Source organism: Pleurodeles waltl, chromosome 6 (assembly GCF_031143425.1).
Source record: "Pleurodeles waltl isolate 20211129_DDA chromosome 6, aPleWal1.hap1.20221129, whole genome shotgun sequence".
Lineage (NCBI taxonomy): Eukaryota > Metazoa > Chordata > Amphibia > Caudata > Salamandridae > Pleurodeles > Pleurodeles waltl.
In genome coordinates, this window is record NC_090445.1 from 545,787,536 (window position 1) to 545,810,807 (window position 23,272).

The 23,272-nt window shown below is 44.4% G+C and overlaps 1 protein-coding gene across 2 annotated transcripts in view; it reads right to left on the reverse strand.

Moving 5' to 3' along the window:
- AP4B1 (adaptor related protein complex 4 subunit beta 1) overlaps nt 1-23,272 on the reverse strand; it is a 266,201-nt gene that overhangs the window by 39,453 nt on the left and 203,476 nt on the right. For both annotated transcript variants that reach the window (XM_069238727.1, XM_069238728.1), the window contains exon 9: nt 20,470-20,677. In XM_069238727.1, coding sequence (XP_069094828.1) covers nt 20,470-20,677 — 208 coding nt within the window. The remainder of the gene's footprint in view (nt 1-20,469; nt 20,678-23,272) is intronic.

Here is a 23,272-nt window from a genome sequence, read left to right on the forward strand (position 1 = left end):
CTGTGACGTGTATTCCTGAAGTGGTCTCGACCTCCTGTGCAGTGCCCACCCAATATACCCTGGCAATGCAGCGTCCCTACATTCGAGTGCAGCAACGGGCGTAGTGTTTTCTCCAAGGGTCAGTGGCAGTAGCAACGGCAGATGTTGTCTAGTTGAGTCCAGTCGCGAATGGAGGTGGAATTGGTGAGAAAGATGAGTTTTCACCCCTTTCCCACGTCAATCTGCCAACTCAGAAATGGGGGTCGGACCGCCACTTTTTGCTAGATGGGAAGGCACATTCAAATCTTCACAGCAGGAAGGGTGACTGGGGTCATGTCATCAGCCACTTTCCCCAATCCCACCGTCAACGGAGGTGGTGTTTTTTTGGTTGGGACAGTGATTAGAATGCAGGCTTGCACCTATGAGACCAACAACATCTAAGTATGGCGGGTGAACCGTCACAGCGGCTGAGGGGTTTTGATAAGAAAAGTCAAAGGCAGGAGCGTCACCGCCAACATTCAAATTAGGGTCTTCATCTGAGTAGATGAGCTGCTACCACTGCTAGGCATTTGGTGAACACTAAGGGTGCGGTAGTTACCCCAAATGGGAGAACTTCTAATTGGTAATGTTTGTCTGCTTTGACAAACCATAGGTATTGGCTATGACCCATTTCTCTGTTGTGATGACATGCTAGGTTGGAAGGAAATACTGCAGTCTGCCCCTGGCAGGTGCTTTGTGATCGGGGGTTAGGATAGTGTAGTCACTGGTTGGCGGAGGGTCTGGCTCTGTGAGAGGAGGCACCTTTACTTCTACCCTTGGTTTTACTGTCTCTAGAGCCACGGTAGTAGCTTTTCGGATAGGAACCTTGAGTATGTTTCTGTTAGGGTGCAAGATGCCTCTGAAGAGGTAGATTTGTAAGCTGGGTGATGAAAAGCACCCCAGGGAGCAGGTGTTTGAAGCACTCCCATGGCTTTAGTGACCTCTGTGTTATTTTTTTAATTTTTTTACAGTAGAGTCTACCGGGGGATCAACAAGTATTCCTTGTCAAAAAGGCATGTTGGAGATCCTGAGCCAGGCGTGTTGTTTAAGGAGAATACTGGAGTTTATCCCCCTTGCTGCAGTATCTGCCACATCTAACGCACACTGTATGGAGATGTTTGAGATGGTTTGTCATTCCGAAACCAACTGCTGTCTGCGTTTTCTATGTTCCTCTGGGATACTGAAGTAGTTACTCCATTTCGTACAAGTGGCCATGATCATAGCTTGCTAAGAGAGCTTGGGAATTGGCAATTTGCCAGTGTTTAGCCTGACTGAGCTGCAACCCTTTCTCTAACAGTTTCTATCTTTTTGCTCTCCTTGTCTGGAGGCAGGGTGTCTCCAGTAGCTTGGGAGTTGGCGCTTTTGCATGCTGTGGTGGTAACTAGAGAGTCTGGTGGTAGCTGTCCTCTGATGAAAATAGGGTCAGATGGTGCAGATTTATACTGTTGGTCAACTCTAGGTGTCATGATCCTATCTCTAATAGGGTATTTAAAAATGTAATTGGTATGTCGAAGCATACCCTTTAACATGTGTAGATACTGTGTAGCCTTAGATCTGACAGTTTATCAAAAAGGAAATCATCCTCCAATTGATCCTTGTGTAACTCCATACTGTGAAAAGCTGCGGCCCTAGCTATGACCTCTTGATAAGAAGTAGCGGTCTAACGAGGGGAAAGGCAAGCGGGGTAAAGATCAGGATCTGTATCTACATGGGGATCTCTGTCCTAACTATCCCACGGATAGTCTTCTTGCGGCCCCCAATACCCACCAGTATCTGCAAGTTGCAACCCCTCTGGTGATATATCTAAGAGGTCTTCAAGAGGAGATAGTGGTGGAGGAGAATGCGGTAATGATGGAGGTGGAGGTGTTGAGGGATGTGGAAGGAAGGCAGGGGTGGTGGCCCTGTCCATAATCTTCCTATGAGGAGAAAGTGGCATATCCAATGCTTCCTCAAAGGTGAGCTTCCTTTTAGGTGGTGGAGGAGAGGAAGCTTTTGCAAGTATACGTCCAGTCCCAATTTGTATGTTGCTTTTCTTCTGCCAAGTGTCCAGTTTTTCCCGCAGCTTGTGCAGAATGACTCCACTGGTGAATCAAAAGCTGAGCTTGTTTTTGTAATTTTTGGCTCTGAAGATTTCAGCTTGGAGGAGTAAAGTGCTGTTGGCATTGAGGTGGTCGAGGTTGACTGCCGTGTTGGCACCAAAGGTCTCGGTCTGAGGAGGTTAATGCCGAAGGTTTCGGCTTCAAATGTGTTTTCAGCACTGGGCCTGAAGGTGGGGTGTCCAAAGTGGTTTTCTGGTGCCAATTATGGCCAGACAGCAATGGTGGACTGGGGACCTCAGGTTCTGCGACCAGGGAATCAGAAGGTTCTTGGTTGGCTGGGTTTCAAGGGCAGTACTCACAGGTTGAGCTGATGGAATTTCCTGCATTTCAAGATCAACCTTGAGGTCGGAGCTGAAGCTTTCATCATTAGTCTTCTTCAATGGATAGTGGCTCCTGGGCATGCTCCTCAAAGAATACATCAAGAGTGTCGCCAGTGGTTCTATGAGACATCTCGAGGTGACGAGCTCTGCGGTCCCAAAGTGTTTTCCTGGACCTGAAGGACTTGCACGTGTCACAGTCAGATTCCTCGTGGTTTGGGGACAAGCACAATTTGCACACCAAGTGTGGATCTGTGTGTGGGTACTTCACATGGCAATGCAGACAAAACCGAAAGGCCGTGCATTCCATTACCAGTGGAGCATGGTTGGGAAAACTGGTACGGATGTCAAAGTTAGACACTGAAGTGTGGTGCCCCGAGAGGGCTTTGGTCGAACCAAATCAAATCAGTCTGATTTTCGGTCAAAGTGCAGATGTAAGAAACATGAATGGTAACAATACCAGTGAAGGGGCTAGAGAAAAGACCAAAGGTTAAACTGTACAGGAGTCGAAACACGAAGCAAAGGCACACATGTCCAAACCCAACGGCAAAGAGAACACATACTAACAATGTTGATGCCCATGTGCATTATCACAGAGAGAAGGAGTCACTTAACCTTGTGACTCGAAAGACTTCTTCGAAGAAAAACTATTTGCACAACTCCAGACCCAACACTAGATGGCAAGAGTATAGTGAGCATGTGTATCTACAGCAACACATGCCATCAAACAATACATTTCTGTGCCAGCTGGATCTATCAAGCACTCAGATTCCCAGATTTCACTGGGTTCAACCTATGGCTATATGCAGCATACTGTGGGAGTGAGGTAGGCCAGCAGCAAGCCCCTGTGTGGACTGAAAAGCGTGCTGGTGAAGGGACTGCACTCTGGATCTCTACTCCCAGGGCATGCAGGACATAGCTAAATGACCTTTGAGGGGGGTCCTGCATTCAAGCTCCCCAAGTGAAGAGTCTCCCCTGCACAATCAGTCTTCAGACATGGCCAGTGATTTTTGAGGCTGGTGCTGTGCTCAACATCCCATCCCCACAACCCTTTGCTTGCTCCCCCTTTAGTTATGTGCTCCACTCATTGCCAGTGCTCCCACACCAACCTAAGTGATGTCATTAGTGCTGATAAAAAGACAAAGTACACTGCCAGTGATGTTATCTATGTACTTTGTGATGTCATTTGTATGATGTGCGAGGTTGGGGAAGTGCACAGGAGGACGTTACTGTTCCATAGTCTGCCTGACAAGTTTCTTATTAAAAATTATAACTTCTATTTTTACAGAAGAGGTATGCATAGCAGATATTTTTCATCTGAGTAAAGAGCCTCAACATTTCTTAAAAAAACAACTTTTTCAGTGATTAGCTTTGGTGTTGTTATAAAAGTCAACTCAACAGATTTACAGCAAACTAATAATGGACCTGTAAAGTTCTATCATCACTCCAATGAAATGTGAAATCCTACTTTTGGATCAAAGCAAATAACTTTGCTCCCCATTATCAATCTGCATGAAATTTGAAATGAAGAGACTTAGCTGAGCATGTCAAGCATCTAGTACATTCATGAGTATTCATCAAAGGTATTAGCAACCCAAAATTTCTTATAGATTTACCAACTCAAATGTAACTACAGAGTCGCTCTCGTCCACAAAATCATAATTTAAAAGCACATTTTACCAGGTACCTGGGCATAATATTACTAGTTTGTAAAGTGGTTGAGGAAGCTTCACACATCCTTTCTGCCAACTTGCACCCTCTAGACATAACTTTGGCCCTCGCCAAGAGGAGTTAATCTGCCAGTGTGAAGACGACTGATCTAGACAAATGATATGATATATTTTTTGGTACATTTAGGGTTATTTATTGATGCAATCCTGTATCAATAGTTATTTGCACACCAATGATACAAATGGAAATTTAAAGATCCACTCATTTTTTTGTAAACACCTTTCTCAATACAGACAAACTCTCAAAGCTAACCAGGAAAATGTTGTCCTGTATGAGGTCATCCCTCTAAGGAAGATTGGAGGATTGGCAAGTAAGTTAGAAAGTCACCGCAGGGACTGCAATACTGGTTGTGCCATGGTGGGCTTGATACAAGTAAAATGACACTCCCAGACTACCACTGCGGACTGGAAGAGCAGTTTTAAACTGCTAGCCCGATTTTGCCATTAAAAGAAATGGCAAAGTGAAGCCTCACCCGGCATTATGTAGAAGATAACCCTATGGCAGACCTACCGAACCCAAAGGCAGGGTGCAGCATATTCCACTGGCAGAACATATATTGTACATGTTCTGACATTAAAACCACAGAACTGTAATTTTTACTGTGGAAAGACTTAGGGCCTGAGTTACATCTTGGCAGAGGGGAATACTCCGTCACAAACGTGATGGATAGCCCGTCCCCTGTATTACAATTCCCATAGGATATAATGGGATTGTAATATGGAGGACGGGATATCCATCACAGAGTAACCCATTCTGCCAAACTCTAAATCAGGCCCTTAGTAGCTCAGTTGGCAAGCCCAGGGTTACATGTAGACCCCTCAGCTATGCTAACTACTGAACAGTGTGACCCAAGTTGATACTCCAAGGTATCAAACAACTTGATACATTAAGCCAAACTAGATCCTCTAGTCGAAATTAATGTAACAGTAGATTGTGATGTGGTGCGTGGCCTGGCAAGATAGCCAACAGGTTGTAGCTCCCCGCCAGCACTTCTAAGAGTTTGTAACATCCAGACTCCAGCACAGCTTAAAATCCCCACAGCTGCAGCAGAAAGTCTTGCTTTGTCACCGGTTCATGTTTGAGTCTTCTTTGGCGCTGCTCTGTCGTATTTGGTGCAGTTGGCCCCGGGCTGTGTGTTAGCAGCCTAGCGGTGACTGGGACGCAGAGGAGAAATCCTTTCTACCAGGCCCAGGTGGTGGGGCCAGAGAGAGAAGCAGACCCGGCAGAAGACTGACTGGGGGTGATGGAGGCCCTCCACTGAGGGTGAAGAGGCCCGTGGTCCCCCTCTTCCTCAGCTGGCAGGAGCGGGGTGACTGGGAACAGGCTGCATTGGAGTTTCCGGCGAGGCCTAGTTCTGCCACCGGTGGTTGTTGGGGAAAGCAGCAGACCCTCCTTGGAGCTGGAGAGAAAGTGGGGGGCCCGGCCCTGATATCTGTGTGCGACCACAGATGGAGCGGACCCAGTGCCTTGGGCTGTTCAGCTGCCTCGTTTGAAGTGTGTCTGCTCTGATCCCCGGGGTGGGCTCAGCTGGAAGGGAATATTTGGGACCCGGAGGCGGTGTTGGGGCTGGCCAGGATTGAACGTGTTTGAACTGGGGGTTGTGACTTGTAGAAGGAGGAGCAGTGAGAATCCTGCTGGGGCCCTGTGGAACAGGACTAATCAGCTGCCTAAGGACTAGTTGTCGGGGTGCCTGATAAGTGAAGGACTGAGTCTGTGCCCAGCCCCTCCTTCTGCTGGTTGCGGCCCTTGGAGAGGGCGGCTGTGAGTGCAGCTAATGCGGTGCTCCTCTGTGGCATGATCTTCTCTCCCGGCTAAGAGTGCTGGTTGAATGACTTGGGTTTGCCTTCGGATCTTGAAGGTATGGGGTCTGGTCCGTACCCTGCCACAGAAACATATTGCAGTGGGTTTCCACACTACAGGAGGTGTAAATGAATGGCGGCGGGGAGAATGAGGTATTACACTTGGGCCTTCCCGGAAGCGGGATGTGGCTAGTGAATATTTGGGGGCCTCCTGAGAGAAAGTTGTCACTGTCCGGGTGGCCTTTGCCCCTAGGTTTTCCCCCAAGTGTGGTGCGAGTACCTCTGATATGGGGAGCTAAAGAGGTCTCTCTTTCAAGGTAGTCCTGAGCTTGGGATCTGGTGCTCTGGTGCTCTGGCGCTATCCGCAGGGTGTCTTGACTTGGAGACCAGACCTCTGAGTGGGCAGCGGCTGATTGGTCCTCACGGCGCACTATTCGTCTCATGGCGCACTATTCATTCTGCGGCTGCGAATCCGTATGGGCTGTCTGAAGGGTGCTCGGATTGTGTCAGTTTCTGGCTGTGGTGGGGTAGTGCAAAGAGACAAGGTGTGGGACCCACTGGTTGATTTAAGATGGGTAAGGACAGACATCCAAGGGCTATGACCACTAACACCATTACCTAATATACTACCCCTCGGCAGCCATCTCAGTGGCTTCACTAGCGAAGGGTGGATTAGGACGCTGCTTCCCGGTGCGTGAGGGAAAGCCATCTCGTGCTGATCTCCTGGCAGAGATTAATGGATCGCCCACTGCTATGGAGCATAAGATAGAGACAGTATCTATTGATGTTAATTTGCTCCAAGCAGACATACGTAAAGTGGCTGAGAAAGGCAGAGGCTAACATCAAAACGCTCCTGGGTTAGGTAGCAAAGCTAAGGCGGCAGATGGGTAGGATGACCACGATCACTGGGGACTGGGGGGGCTCAGGCTGAGGATGCTGAGGGACATTCCAGCCGTAGTAACATTTGCCTCTTGGGCTTTCTGGAGTGGGTGAGGGGCACCTCGGCTGAAAACTTTTTGAGCGGTTCACCCACCCTCAAATTCCCCCCCCCACACACCCCAAACCCCTTGGGAAACTCCTCTACGAGCTTTGATTACAAATATACTCAACAACAGGGACTGCATTCTTCGGACTACTAGGGAACAGACCATACTGAAATATGACAATAACACAATTGCAATATTCCCTGACTGTACTAGGAAGGTGCAGGAACAGAGTAAATCGTGAAGCAAAAATTGTGCACTATGAACTTGAGATATATGCTGCTGTAACCTTCCAAACATTAGTTCCTGTCTAATGGGAAGAAGTACTTTTTCAAGAGCCCAGAGGAGGACTGGGATTGGTTGGAAATGTGGGACAAGATTCCATCCAGGAACCCAGAGGCCGGAGTCACACTGGGAGTTCCCTGGGTTTCGCGGCTGGGAAGGGTGCTTCAGAAGGGACGCACGTAGAGACTTATTTGTACTGTACATTTGTACCTAGAGCAGCGTAGGGATGAGGGTGGTGATGGGGGAGATGGAAGGGGAGGTGTGGGGCCCTGATGAGGAGTTTGCTCCCAGACTGCCGGGCTTCTGGGTGGTACCCTTGTGTGGCAGGGTCACATAACTACTACTTGCTTCCTGCATTGCCTGGCCAGGGCATGACCGGCCCCTGGTAACAATCAGTTATTGTGGGATATTGGAGGCTGTGATTAAGTGGGAGATCACTTTGCGAGTAGGGCAGGGACCGGTTAGCTGACTGGAGTGGTGTCCTCCCTGCCTGCTCGCACATTGCTGAGCTGTAATTTGTTGCACATTCATTCGAAGGTGCTGGTGGTGGGTGTGGGGTAGGGGGTGTGGGTATGGGGAGGGGGGAGAGTCCCTGTTGTACAAGGTGGAGTGCGAGCGCTGTCCTGGCACATACAAGCTGGATTCACATAGGAAAATGGCTACACTATGTTTGTCTGGGAAGGGAGAGTTGTTCTAAGGTACTTGAGTTGTTTTTTCAATTTTTTTCTCTATAGCATTGTTCGATTGTTGCCTACTGCAGAACGAGAATGCTTGTCACACACTGATACTGTGTACACATGGGTAGTGATTTAAAGGTACTCACCTGGAATGTCGAGGTTGGTAACATGCTTCAAAAGGTATAGGGTGTATTCCTTCTTGAGACGTAACAAAGTGCAAATTGCATGTCTCCAGGAGACCCACCTCAATGATGTAGAGGTTGAGGAGGTACGGAAGAAATGGAAAGGACAGATATATAATGCTTCATATTCGGCCTATGTCAGGGGTGTGCAAGTCTGGGTCACTCAGGGGGCTCCTTTTGCACTCACCAATATGAAGGTGGATGTGGGGAGACGTATATTGTCCTACAGGGCTGACTGGTTGGAAGGGCTATCTCCTGGGTTAATCTATATGCCCCAAATGTGATTGATACCCAGTTCTTCCTCAAGATACAGGAAATGTTGGGGATGGATCTTGATGGTCCGATATTGTGGCGAGGGAACTCCAACTGTGTCCTAGATGGTAAAGCGGACAGGCAACATCCGAGGCTTGACACGAAGCTGCGAATGACATCAACATTACGGAGGTCATGGGTAACTTGGGCTCTTGGACACCTGGAGAGCACTTCTTCCTTTTGGCAGGGTGTTTACCTACAACTCACTTACACATAATAATACAGTAGACTGGATAGAGTCTTGGTGGTGGAAGTCCCCCCCAGGGATGTACCATGGGTCACTTACTTGTTTTGTTTTCTTTCAGATCACTCCCCAGTTTTCGTGAATTGGCTTTGGAGGGGAACAAGAGTGCGGGCACAGTTGTGGAGACTCCCACTGGATGTTCTGTCTGATGCATGCACTGCCTGACTATTAGGAGACTAATTGGGGTAACACAGGGTCTCGATTTGTAGAATGGGAAGCCAGGAAAGCTATTATGAAGGGTCAATGCATGAGGTTGACTTGTGAGATACGCGGACAACTTCAGCAAGAGCTGCAAATAGAAGAGAGTGCACTGGCATTGTTGCAGGGGCAGAATGTGTTTAGTCCAGAGAGACAGTGGGACGGACAGAGGGCTAAGCAAAGTATTGCAGAAAAATGGGACAGGTTAGATGCATACACACGTAGTCAGTATATGCAGTATCTGCATCATGAGGGGGATAAGTCGGGTAGGTTGCGAAGAGAGACTAGTTCTCCGCTCGTGCTTCATCTGATAGATGGGACAAGTGAGGTGGTGGCCACATGGGATGTGGTTGTGGCCACTTTACAACGCCACCTGGAGGGGGTATATTGTAGGAATTGCTTGCAGCACAACAGATCAAATTCAGGTGTATTTGGCACCCTTAGACATTACCAGGATGGGAGAGGTAATTCAAGGAGAGCTAGAAGCAGATATTAATCTGCAAGAGCTGTGGGCAGCTCTGCAGCTGTTGCAAAGCATAATGCTCTCAGGAGGGTGGGGAGGGAGTCGAATTCCCTCAGAGGTTTTCAGTGGTATTGACTCAGAAATTGACTGAGGTGTTCTTGGAGGCCAGGGATGTGGGGGTGCAGCCGGCTAGTATGCTAGATGGTCTTATATGCATGATGAGGATGAGGTGGATCCAGAGTTGAATAAGCCCCTCACAATGATCAGTTTCAAAGTCAGCAGCTGCTCCGCCACCAATTCTGACATCAGCTCAAGGCCCTATTCTTCCAAACAGGCCCAGATTTTAGATTTTTCAAATCTGGATGATGAAACCCAGACCTTGGAACTAGAAGCAAAGATTTTGCCCAAATCCAACAGTGTGTTTGGTATAAGCAGCAGCAGTACTTGATGAAATCGACGAAATACCCAACAAACTAGTTCTTATTAGTCTCGCCTAAGACAGCGCACAAGGGCTGCTGCTGTTTGCACCACATTTTGTTTACTATAAGGGGCTTGAAGACCGCCCTTTGCTTATCATTCGCCACTCTTATTTGCTGCCTCTTAATTGACCAGTGTGTGCCAGTTTGACTTCCTTTTCTTTTGTTTGGAAGATGAACCAAGGACCGATTGCATCCTTTTCACTAGTGTCCTTCCGCTACGCGCGCTGTGATTGAGACATTATTTTCTTCCCTTTTCCCTTGTAATCTTTGTCAGTGTTCCTTCTTGTGATGTGTGAATTCAGCCGGGTGCCTTGGCTCGAGGAACTTATTGAGGCAATAAAGTTCAGCTTGAAAGCCATTCCAGAGCAATATACACCAGAGGCTCCAATCGATCTATGTGAACACTTACACACACACACACACTTAGACACACACACACACACACACACACACTCTCTCTCGTGCGTGTGTAATTATGACAACTATGCAACTCTTGCGTTATTGGGGGCTCACCTGCCTTTCATATATGTACTCCTAAACTGACACTGCTCCTAGGCACTGTTCTGAAACTATGTGCAGAATGGAAATTTCTGCTTGTGAAACACCTTAAGTTTTTGTGGAAGCTCGTGCTCGAACGTGCGCGCGCACACACAGCCACCGTTTATTTATACAGGGAGTGCAGAATTATTAGGCAAGTTGTATTTTTGAGGATTAATTTTATTATTGAACAACAACCATGTTCTCAATGAACCCAAAAAACTCATTAATATCAAAGCTGAATATTTTTGGAAGTAGTTTTTAGTTTGTTTTTAGTTTTAGCTATGTTAGGGGGATATCTGTGTGTGTAGGTGACTATTACTGTGCATAATTATTAGGCAACTTAACAAAAAACAAATATATACCCATTTCAATTATTTATTATTACCAGTGAAACCAATATAACATCTCAACATTCACAAATATACATTTCTGACATTCAAAAACAAAACAAAAACAAATCAGTGACCAATATAGCCACCTTTCTTTGCAAGGACACTCAAAAGCCTGCCATCCATGGATTCTGTCAGTGTTTTGATCTGTTCACCATCAACATTGCGTGCAGCAGCAACCACAGCCTCCCAGACACTGTTCAGAGAGGTGTACTGTTTTCCCTCCTTGTAAATCTCACATTTGATGATGGACCACAGGTTCTCAATGGGGTTCAGATCAGGTGAACAAGGAGGCCATGTCATTAGATTTCCTTCTTTTATACCCTTTCTTGCCAGCCACGCTGTGGAGTACGTGGACGCGTGTGATGGAGCATTGTCCTGCATGAAAATCATGTTTTTCTTGAAGGATGCAGACTTCTTCCTGTACCACTGCTTGAAGAAGGTGTCTACCAGGAACTGGCAGTAGGACTGGGAGTTGAGCTTGACTCCATCCTCAACCCGAAAAGGCCCCACAAGCTCATCTTTGATGATACCAGCCCAAACCAGTACTCCACCTCCACCTTGCTGGCGTCTGAGTCGGACTAGAGCTCTCTGCCCTTTACCAATCCAGCCACGGGCCCATCCATCTGGCCCATCAAGACTCACTCTCATTTCATCAGTCCATAAAACCTTAGAAAATCAGTCTTGAGATATTTCTTGGCCCAGTCTTGACGTTTCAGCTTGTGTGTCTTGTTCAGTGGTGGTCGTCTTTCAGCCTTTCTTACCTTGGCCATGTCTCTGAGTATTGCACACCTTGTGCTTTTGGGCACTCCAGTGATGTTGCAGCTCAGAAATATGGCCAAACTGGTGGCAATTGTCATCGTGGCAGCTGCACGCTTGACTTTTCTCAGTTCATGGGCAGTTATTTTGCGCCTTGGTTTTTCCACACGCTTCTTGCGACCCTGTTGACTATTATGAATGAAACGCTTGATTGTTCGATGATCACGCTTCAGAAGCTTTGCAATTTTAAGAGTGCTGCATCCCTCTGCAAGATATCTCACTATTTTTGACTTTTCTGAGCCTGTCAAGTCCTTCTTTTGACCCATTTTGCCAAAGGAAAGGAAGTTGCCTAATAATTATGCACACCTGCTATAGGGTGTTGATGTCATTAGACCACACCCCTTCTCATTACAGAGATGCACATCACCTAATATGCTTAATTGGTAGTAGGCTTTCGAGCCTATACAGCTTGGAGTAAGACAACATGCATAAAGAGGATGATGTGGTCAAAATACTAATTTGCCTAATAATTCTGCACTCCCTGTACAATAACGTAAGCCTGCATCAATATCTTGCATTTATAATGAAGTGATGTGCAAATCTTATGGGGCTCGTTTGTTCTCTCGTGATGGCTTCTTACACTAAACAACTTTAACTTACTCCAGGTAAAACGCTGTTTTAAAAAAAGTTAAATATCAAGTAAAAAAGAAGTTTTGCTTTGAGTTTTTGTACGCTAAGTAACCCCTTCATATGAGGAAAACACAGAAGTCACTTACAAAAAAGTCAACATGGAATAAAAATGCTCTTTTAACTTTTTATGAGTGAGCATGTGTATTTTTTGTTTTTGTAAAGCGCTCATGCAGTGAGGACGCCAATCGAAAGCGCTGCTACAAAAGGACGTCACATTTTCTAGGTATCAAAAATAATTGCCACTGTCATCCCTGATTAAACGTGACGAGTTCAAAATATAAATGATCATTTTTCAGAGTGCACAGATTCTTAAGCAATCTCGGCATTCCTTAATTTTTGTTTAGTTGCTTAAAAGTATTTGTCAGTTCTTTATTACACAATATGCAAATTATTATATTTTTTAATGTAGTTTGCCTACTGCTAAATATATTAACTGGTTTACATTCAGAGACAGCGAATAGATGTGCATACATTGTACTGATATTTGTACAGCGTTTTTCAACCGCTTACATGCCAACAGTGCTGCCTGGGTAGCCTGAACACATTATTAGTATAGCACTTCCTACCCACGGTGACGTCATGATGCGCTCCGAATCGCGATGCCCTTCGGACTGCATGGTTAAACGTGATGCTGTTTATTGTCCGGCCTACGCGTGACATGTTAAATGAGGAGCTTGAGGTCTAACAACGTGATGAAAGCACAACGTGTCAAATGCCGGTGCATAGAAGCACTGCTTTTGCAGTGTGTAAAACAAGAGAGTCGCACGTGTAGGTACTTGCTATCTTTCGGAGTGGGCAATATCATGGCACTTTGCTGTGCATTACTGGGGTGCACTAGGTACACTGAGTTCCCCCACAGGCTCATTTATTCAGCCTGCTGAGGGCAATGTTAAACCACCAGGAGAGTACTACACGAAGTACACCCAGGAGCAACACAAGACCAATTCAGATGCATTTCTAAACCACCTTGGGAGTACCCTATGAAGTAGACATATGAGCAACACAAGTCACTCCTCTGGAGCACTGTTAAACCACCAAGGGAGTACTACATGATGTACACCTATTAGCAACACAAGTCACTCCTCTGGAGCACTGTTAAACCACCAAGGGAGTACTATATGATGTACACCCAGGAGCAACACAAATCACTCCTCTGGAGCGCTGTTAAACCACCTGGGGAATTCTACACGGAGTACACCCAGGTGCAACACACAATCACATCCGAGGCACTTTTAAACCACCATTTGAATACTACATGAAGTACACCCAGGCACAACAAGTCTGAGGCACTTCTAAACCACCAGGTGAATACTACATGACATACACCCAGGAACAATACAAGATCACGCCTGAGGCACTTCTGAACCACCAGGGGAGTACCCTCTTAAGTACACCCAGGAACAACACAGGAACACATCTGAGGCACTTCTAAACCACAAGGGAGTGCTACATGAAGTACACCCAGGAACAACACAAGACCACATCTAAGGCACTTCTAAACTACCAGGGGAGTACTACATAAAGTACGCCTAGGAACAACACAAGACCATGTCTGAGACACTTCTAAACTACCAGGGGAGTACTACATGTAGTACACCCAGGAACAACACAAGACTATGCCTGAGGCACTTCTAAAATACCAGGGGAGTAACCTATGAAATACACCCAAGGAGCAACACACCAGCACATTTGAGGCATTTTTAAACCACCAAGAGAGTACTACATGAAGTACCCTCAGAAGCAACACAGGGACACACCCGCAGCACTTCTAAACCACCAGGAGAGTACCCTATGAAGTACACCCAGGAGCAACCCAAGACGGCTTCTGAGGCACTTCTAAACCACCAAGGGAGTACCCTATGAAGTACACCAGGAGCTGCCCAAGACCGCTTCTGAGGCACTTCTAAACCACCAAGGGAGTACTACATGAAGTACACCCAGAAGCAGCACAGGACCACATCTGAGGCACTTCTAAACCATCAGGGGAGAACTACATCAAGCACATCCAGGAACAACACAAGACCATGTCAGAGCCATTTCTAAACCACCAGAGGAGTACTACATAAAATACACCCAGGAGTAACACAAGTCCACGTCTGAGGCACTTCTAAACCACCAGGAGAGTACTACCTGAAGAACACCCAGGAGTAACACAAGACCACGTATGAGGCACTTCTAACCCACCAAGGGAGCACCTCATGTAGTACGCCCAGGAGCAACACAGGACCACATCTGAGGCACTTTTAAACCACCAGGAGAGTACTACTTGAAGTACACCCAAGAGCAACCCAAGACCACTTCTGCTGCACTTCTAAAACACCAGGGGAGTACCTAATGAAGTACACCCAGAAGCAACCAAAAACTGCTTCCGAGGTACTTCTAAACTACCAGGGGAGTACCCCCTGAAGCACACACAGAAGCAACAGAGGACCATTGCATTGTAGGAGCTCTTAAACCTCCCAGGGGGTACTGCATGATGTTTCCAGGAGCTACAGAGGACAGAGTTCCATCGCACTAGATGCACTGTAAGCCACCAAGAGAGTACCGTAGGACATCCTCCTTTGAGCAATGAGATGGTACTGTTAAACAATCAAGTAAGTATTGTATGACATGCCTCAGGAGCAACAAAGAAACATCTCTTCAGAGTACAGTTATATTACCAAGGGAGTACTCTAAAACATCTCTCCGAGGAGTGACAGATTATTGTTCACTGGTGTCATCTTTAAACCACCAAGCGAGTAATGTAAGCTATCTTACATGAGCCAAAGAGAACCATCATACTAGAGCTATTAAGCCACCAAGGAAATACTGTATGACATCCACCAAGTAACAACCACTAAGGGAGTATTGTATGACAGCCCCCAGAATCCAGGAAGAACCATCCCTGTGGCAGCACTGTTGAGCCACCAAGTGAGTACTATAGGATAGCCCTCAGAAGCGCTGAAGTACCAATCCACCGAATGCACGGTTAAACTATCAAGGGAATATTGTATGATATCCTCCCAGTAGGGATAGAAGGACATGCCACTTGTCGCCCTGTTAAACCGCCATGGGAATATTCTATGGAGTCTATTCAGGACCGAGAAAAGATTGTTGTATTAGATGAACTATCAAAATGCAAAGCTAGTATTTCATGGAATATACTCAAGCATGAGAAATTGCCATTCCAATAGAGGCAATGGTATATTGCAAAGCAAGTATTTCAGCAAGTGACAGATAATAATCCAAACTGAAGTCACTGTTAAAGCTGGCAGCCGTAAAAACTACATAGCATCATGAATGACAAAGCACATCCCTGGAAGCACTACTAAACTACCAGAACTTTGCTAGATTAGTGGATAAATACTATCTGGAGTAACTCAAGACAAATGAAGACCAAGCACTGGAAGCATTTTTGCTAGTAAACACTACATAGAGATAATGCTGGAAGCACTGCTAAGCGCCCAGTGAACATTATATGGAATAAGGGAAGCGACAGAGAGCACATCTTAAACTGGTTCAAATGGCAGAAGAGACTACGTGGATTAACATGAAATTATAACATTTGAAATCAGAAGATATGAGTTGATAAGTGAGATTATTCAAATTCCTCACCAATGGTTAGCTGCTCCTCAAAATATTATGGTATACATCTTAAAATGTGGGAGAGGTTTGCCAGACATTTGGTCACAGTTAGAACTTGGTGTACTCTTTCTAAGATTCTCTTATCATCGGGGAGGGCAAGAAGTTTATAAATAGGGATGCAAAATCTTTCCCTACTTCCTAAAATGAGAGTATCCAAAATACAATGAGGCGTTTGGTGCCTCAAAGATGCTTCTAAGTGCAAGATTTCAGTATGCCGTGGAACATATGCAATTAACATTTAAAATTGTGTTTTCAGATCAGTGCAGATATTTAAAAGGGGACACTGAATAAATGGTAAATGCAGTGGTGTTCAGAGGCAAATGTAGATATACTCACATTCTTGTTGACCCACATGAAGCCTTGAAGCTCTCAATTGAAGTCCTTCTATTCACAGCTACACTGACCAGCAGTGGAGTGATGTGCAATGAAGCTTAGCCATTGTTAGAATTGCACCCTGTCCAAGTACGGATCACAATCCTATTCAGGATAAGTCAGTTACACACCATAAATTAACCTGTGCTCGCCCCTGGCACACAGCAGACAGGCTTAACTTAGGAGGCAATGTGTAAAGTATTTGTGCAACACGTAAAACAGTAAAACAGTGAAAACCCCAACAAAAATATACCACACCTGACTCGGAAAATATAGCTTAATTTAATGAACCAATCAAGACTTAACAAAACTCCAATAAGTAGAAGCTGAGATATGAATTTTTAAACATCAAAATGCAATATAGTAGTTAAAAGCATAAAGCCCCAACTGGGGCTATCTGGTTGAGCTAGACCAGGTGAAATCTGAAAAGTGAGGCAGACTGCGATGGAGTGCGGGTTGGATACAGGGACCAACCTTGCCCTGCTGAAAAAGTACCTTGCTGTGCCGTCGACAGGGTCCGATGTGTGAAGCAAAGGAGATGATGTGTCGGCGTCGATTCTGCTGGATGTTGGTGATGTGTCGGTTCCGAGGTGTGCAATTTGAGACGCGTTGTCAGCAGTTTCTTAGAGATGTAGGTGATGAGTCATGGTCAAGCAGTGCAGCTGGCAATACAATGTCTTTGTCCTCAGCAGCAATGGTGATGCGTCAGTTCCAAATGGCACATCAATAGCAATGCGTGGATTTTGCAGTTGCAGCACTTTACACCCACTTTCAAGGGCCCAGGACTGGTTTGTCACCACTTACCAGAAGAGGCTTGCAGCAAACAAAGTCCAGGTGTTGTTGCAGGCACATGAAGGAGGAAAGCCAGCAAGCCCTGGGAGTCACTTTGTTTCTGGGATGTAGAGATGCAAGTTAAGTCCTTCTAGCTCCCAGGCGAGGAGGGCAGCTGGGTAGGCACAGCAGTGCAGGAGTCCAGCAGAGTGACCGTTCCTTCACCAGCACAACAGACTTTCTCCATGGCAGAATGTCCTCAGGTCCAGCAGTGTACTGATTTTGTGGGTCAGAAGTCTAGTTCTTATACCTAGTGCTGCCTTTGAAGTGGGGGGAAACTTCAAAGAGAGACTTTTTAAGTGCACAGAGTCCCTGCCCTGGCTCCAGACTTACTACAGGGGGCTATGCAGCCCTTTGTGTGGGATCAGGACACAGCCCATTCAGGTGTGTCTGCTCTTCCGTCCCATCCTGCCCATGATGGGCCATCAGGATTTTGATGGTCCACCAGTCACACCAAAGATCCCTTTGTGTGTGGCTGTCTGGGCAGAATGCACAAGAGACCAGCTGTCACCCACCAAGACATGTATTTAGAGACAGTTGGAAGGCATTAGATGATTTAAAGTAAGAAAATGCCAACTTTTTGAGAGTGACATTTGCAGAATTACAATTTAAAATCTGGCTTCACCATCAGTTGTGATTTTAAATTGTGATTCCAGAGACACCAAACTTGGGGGTCCCATCTCTTCCCAATTGGAAATTACACTTATAAAATGTAATAGGGAAATCCCAATGCTTACCTATGGAAGAGACAGGCCATGCAGTAGTGAAGTTTTTCACTAGCTGGACATGTAAAACTGAAAAGTACATGGCCAACTTTTTTAATACCCTGCACTCATTCCTGGGGGCTGTCCAGGGCCTCCCTTGTGGCTTATATTATTAAAAAGGAAGGTTTGGGCCTGGCTAGAGGGTTAACTTGCTGGGTCATCATGGCAGTTTAAAACTGCACACACAGGCTTTGCAATAACCGGCCTGACTCATGTTTAAAGGGCCATTGAAGTGGGTAGAACAATCAGTGCTGTAGGACCACCAAACACATTTAATATGCAGGCCCTGGGCACAAGTAGTGAACCTTACTAGGGACTTATAAGTAAATTAAATATGCCAATTGTGAATAAGCCAATGTTACCATGTTTTATAAGAAAGCACCTGTGCTTTAGCACTATTTACCAGTGGTAAAAAGCGCAAAGTCCTAAAGCCAGGAAAAACGGGGTCAGCAAAACAAGAGGTCAGAGGGCAAAAGGTTGAGGAAACCACACCAAGGATGCCAGGTCCAACACCAATGAAACACATTTCCGGCATGAGTAAAACACTAACCCTTTTAACATTCACTGAACTGTTTGATGGAATCAGCATAGGCTTGGTATGATTTACTAAAATTGATAACACTGCTTTGTGTTACCTCTGGCTGTTGAAATAATACTGATCCACAAGGAAGATCTGTACTCGAAGAATCAATCAAAGACACTTTGCTTTAAAAAAGACTGAAGTAATATGAATAAAAATTCTTCAGGTAAAAATCCTTAAGGCAACTACAGTGCGCACAAATGACAAAAGGTTTGGGTATAGGGAGAACCTATGAGACGAGAGTGTTACATATTTCAGTAAGATTTATACTAGTCAGCAAACCACAACTGTCATAGAAAGACTACATAGATGATATCAAGAGTTCGAGAGTTTCTGAAGTTATTTTTTAACAAAAGTTCTAATGCTCACATGATAAAAAGGCCTGAACTGCGAGAGCAAATCTTTAGCTTCCTTAGTTTTAAAATACACCAATTAATTACTCCCTACACAGGCAGGTTCCCCGTTTGCCCAAAAGACTTAAAAGTATGTCGCAATGGAAAAGCAGACACCTACATTTTTACACGCAGGACCAATAAGGAATTAAGTTGGCTCATAAGGGAAGATGAGTTAAGACTGTGATTGCGGACAGAAAATTGGGGAGACAGGGCCCAAAAACTGGGGAGGCAATTGACAGAAATGAACAAGCTTGAATCAAGTATTACTGGATATCTCCTTCCCCAGGCACATGCCTTAATCCATTCTTTTTCTAACAAGGGTTCCTGTATGTCCTCTTCCTATTTAGATTTTACCATTAGGACTACTATGTCCTATCTTTTTTTAGCACTTCGTACAGGTGTGAGACCAAACACTTGGATCACCTTGTATATGACAAAATCTCAAAAGCATTTGTTTCTTCTGGAGCTGAGGGAAAACATCTAAATATGTCCCTGACCATTTTGATCAGCTTGGCAAACCGTAGGAACTGGCCTGAACCTACACTGTACTGTTCTTGTACCTTCCAGAAAATAAGACAACCGTGCTCTGGATACAAGTCGCCCAGCATCTCACATCCTCCCCTCTCCCTATTACTACTTATTTAAAAAAAAAGGGTGAAGCCACCATATTGGCAATTTCCTACAAGAGGGGGGTTTATGTAGGGCCACCTTCACCATAGGTTCCTGTACCCTGCTTGATTCCTGCTATATCCTGCTATCAGACGTCTGATTCTCTGCTCTAGGCACGCTCGCCAGGAGTCTTTTTTTGTGCTCCAATTGTCTTGTTTAGAAGAGCATTTGGCATCATGCTGGAGCTGCACTGCTATATAAACCCATGGCTTACTTCTACGTTTAGGTTTAGTAACATTAACCCAATTCTGCTCCTCTTGCCCGCCCATAACAAGAAAACAAGTTGGCTATCCATTTTCCCAAAAGTAGAAATTATAAAATAGCAGAGCCATCAATATGTATGTATTTCTATTTTAGTCAGTCCTAGTTGAAATTCCCTTTTTGTATCAATCCATACACCACAGTATATGCTACATTTTGGATTGTTACAATAATCTAAAAACACTAACACAAAGTGGATTTGTGGGGAATAATAGAGACACAAAAGGACTTGAACTAGGACAAAAATAGAGATACATACATATTGAGTACTCCGCTATTTCATATTTTCTGTGAAAAAACAGCCGGGCTATTTTCTCTCGGTTTCAGTTTTACACATCTTGGCAACAGGCGTGTTATAGTGTCAGAGCCCCACTGTTGATTTTGTAGCACAACGCTCAAATTGTGAGGGATGTGCAGCTGAGTAATCACTGTTGCCGTGTTTTGTTTTAAGATTCCCTAAAAGTAGCTCTTCATTTAAGGCACATGGAGTTCTGTAAAGCATATAGGCTACCTGGGAAGGAAGACCATTTTAGAAATTGCAATTTTTTACCACTATTAAAAAGGTAATCTATTTCAGAAGCATATAGAAACCTGAAGCCCAGTCAACATTTTATCCATATTATAAGAGAATGTATTCTCTGTTGTGTGCGCCACGTGACGTTTCTTGTATACATTACAGGTTTCATAGTCTAAGTTAATGGATGCAAAAACTAAGGTTCAGAATAAACAAAATTAAATGAACAAATGTAGTGAGTATTGAGCAGCTGCGAATGATTATTGTCTTTAATATATTTGTGAATGTACCCACCTATACAGAAATGAAGCAAACGGCCAAGCATATCTTGGCATTCTGCTGGTCTTGAAAGGAAAAGCCGCAGCACTGCAGTAAGCAGCTCCATCTTTACTGAGGGGCAAGTCTCTGTTTTCATACTCTCTATAAAGTCTTCCAGAACATAAGGGGCATTAGAAATGGTCTCCCCATGCATTCCTAGGAGCCATACCAATGCCTGCTTCCCCTAAGCAAAGGAAAGAAACAATTCACAGTTGACGCCGTACTTAAAAACATCACAAACAGCAGAAAAACGCAAGTGAAGTGTAAGTTGTACAATCATTCTACGCAGTGTACTTGTGAATTTTCACCATAAAACCATAACTTGGCTGGATTTAAACTTGTTTACAAAATTTTAATTTTCTCTGAAATCTTCACCCAGTGAGACTGCTCGGCTTCAGGAAAATCAGACATTACTCTGCATACCTTCAGCCGCATGCATTTATCCTGCGTTTTAATACAATTATAACTGCCTTTAAAACGCTGTTTTCTTGAAGTGTTAAAAAAAATCGTATTTGGGGGTAAGCCCTAAAACCCTCTTTTTTCAATTTGATAATAGATATATATGTATTTTAAATAAAAAATAACAATAATACTCTAATATTCAATTTAATTCCTGAGCATTTAAACACCTTAAAGGAAAACAGGATATTTCAAAAATATAAATGAAATGTTTCAGTTTCATTTTTTCAGAGGACGCAGTGGTCCGTGGAACCACTGACTGCTGTGAAAAAATGTTTGCGCCCCCAATTCACAAAGGGAAAGGGATCCCTTTGGTACCCCTTCCCGTTTGAAAATGGGTGAACACCAATTTGGAATTGGTGTTCACTGCGGTCACAAAACAATCATACATAACACTGCAGCTCGCAATTAGGAAGGGACGCCCTTGACACGCCCCTTCCTAATTGCGACTCGCAAACCTATTTTGTGATTCGGTAAATAGATTACTACTGAATTGCTACTGTGAACAAAACATTGGAATGTTGACACTCCACGCTTTTACCAGCCAGTAAAAGCCCTGAGCACTCCATTGTCCCAATGGATCTCCCAACATTCCAATGTTCTAATTGAAGGCAAAAAATTGTGCGGTTATTACACACCTTTGTCATAACATATTGTCAAAAGGTTTCCTTTAGCTTTGTTCTAGTATCAATCTTAGTCATCAGAATCAATCTTAGTCAATCCAGTTTTATCCCATACCTCTTCCCTCTGTAACGTGGAAAACCAACCTTTACTATAACTCAGCCAAGGTGTAATACAGTATTTATCCTGGGAAATCAGATCATTTAATGATGCTCTATATGGTTGCAATTCATGCGCACACCAGGCTCTGATACTGTAGATCTGATCCTGTACAGCAATGGTCTTATGTTTGCTGCACTGTTCAGGACAAGATCAAAGTGTATCACTGATGCAATGTTTGGCCATTTAAAGAAAGACTTCAAAATGCATTCTCCATTAGTTTTAAAGTTGCAGTGTTCCTATAGCCCCAAATCCCTGCCCCATACAGTTCCCCTCCCAAAGCCTTAGCCCCGTAGATATTAGTCTACAAGAGGTAACATTATTGTTTTTGACTATTATTGATGCTCTTTGGTGTAATATCAGTTGGCTTTTTTATTTGAGGAACCCAAGTGAGAGTATCTGCTAGTTTAACTCCTAGATACACAGAGCACCTTACTCTCTCTATCGGATCTCCTTCCACCGCCATCATATCACTGACTGATCAATCGTCTTTGTGACCTTTTTTATGAATAGGCACAATCGCTGCACCCTTCCAGGATTTAGGGTACTCTATTACCAACATCCTCATATTACAAGTGCAATATATCCAGTGATAGTTGTAATACAGAAGACAGGACATCTGTCATGGTTGTAATGGAGTATCCGTCCACCGAACCCTAAATCAGGCCCTTAGTTTCCACTGAAAAGGCATTTTTTGATTTGTCCATAATTTTGACTCCGTGGACGGATTTGCATCAAACGCGGCAATCTACTTATTCAGTAAGCTAAGCTTCAGCATGACAACTTTCATGAAGACTGGCCCACAGCAGCCAGAGTGTGAAAACTTGTATTGTATCATTTTAGCTCCCATAGGAAATTTTGCTGAAAGCTAGAGCAAAAACCAAGAGCAGATATAAACCAAACTTAGCATGAAATTAGAATTTATGATAGAAAGAGTGTTTTTTTATTTTATTTGGTGTGAATACTTTTTTTTAATATTCACATTTAATAAAAGGTGTCAGAGGGTACTTAACCATAAACCATTTTGTTTTCTCTGCCGTTTAAACATTGCAAATCATGACTCATATCCATCACATCTGAATTGTATAGACTATGTCATTGTCGGGTTATGGGTTGAATTAGTTTTTCTTTGCTGTCTTGAAACTCGTGAGTCAAGGACTATTGAAATTCGCCAGTTATGTTTGTGAGGGCACTCAAAACACGATATAACTCACAGTCGCCCACCATGAACTATTTGCCCATGGCATAGATACACAAAAACAGTTAAGTGAAGAACAACATGGCAGACAACCGTTAGTTGTGTTGAATTCTGCATGTGCTCACGCACATAACCGGGAAATTTCAGTAGTTTTACATTAGTGAGCAACAAATATAACTCAGTTAAATATATACACATATTCACTGAAAAAAACTAAGGTTAAAGTAACATTATAGTTAGGCACTCCCTCTATGTACAGTTTTTTCTTCAATAATTTCACTGGCAACAGGGATGTGGAATTCCTATAGCTAGACGCACGGGACATATTGTTTGGGGTCAAAG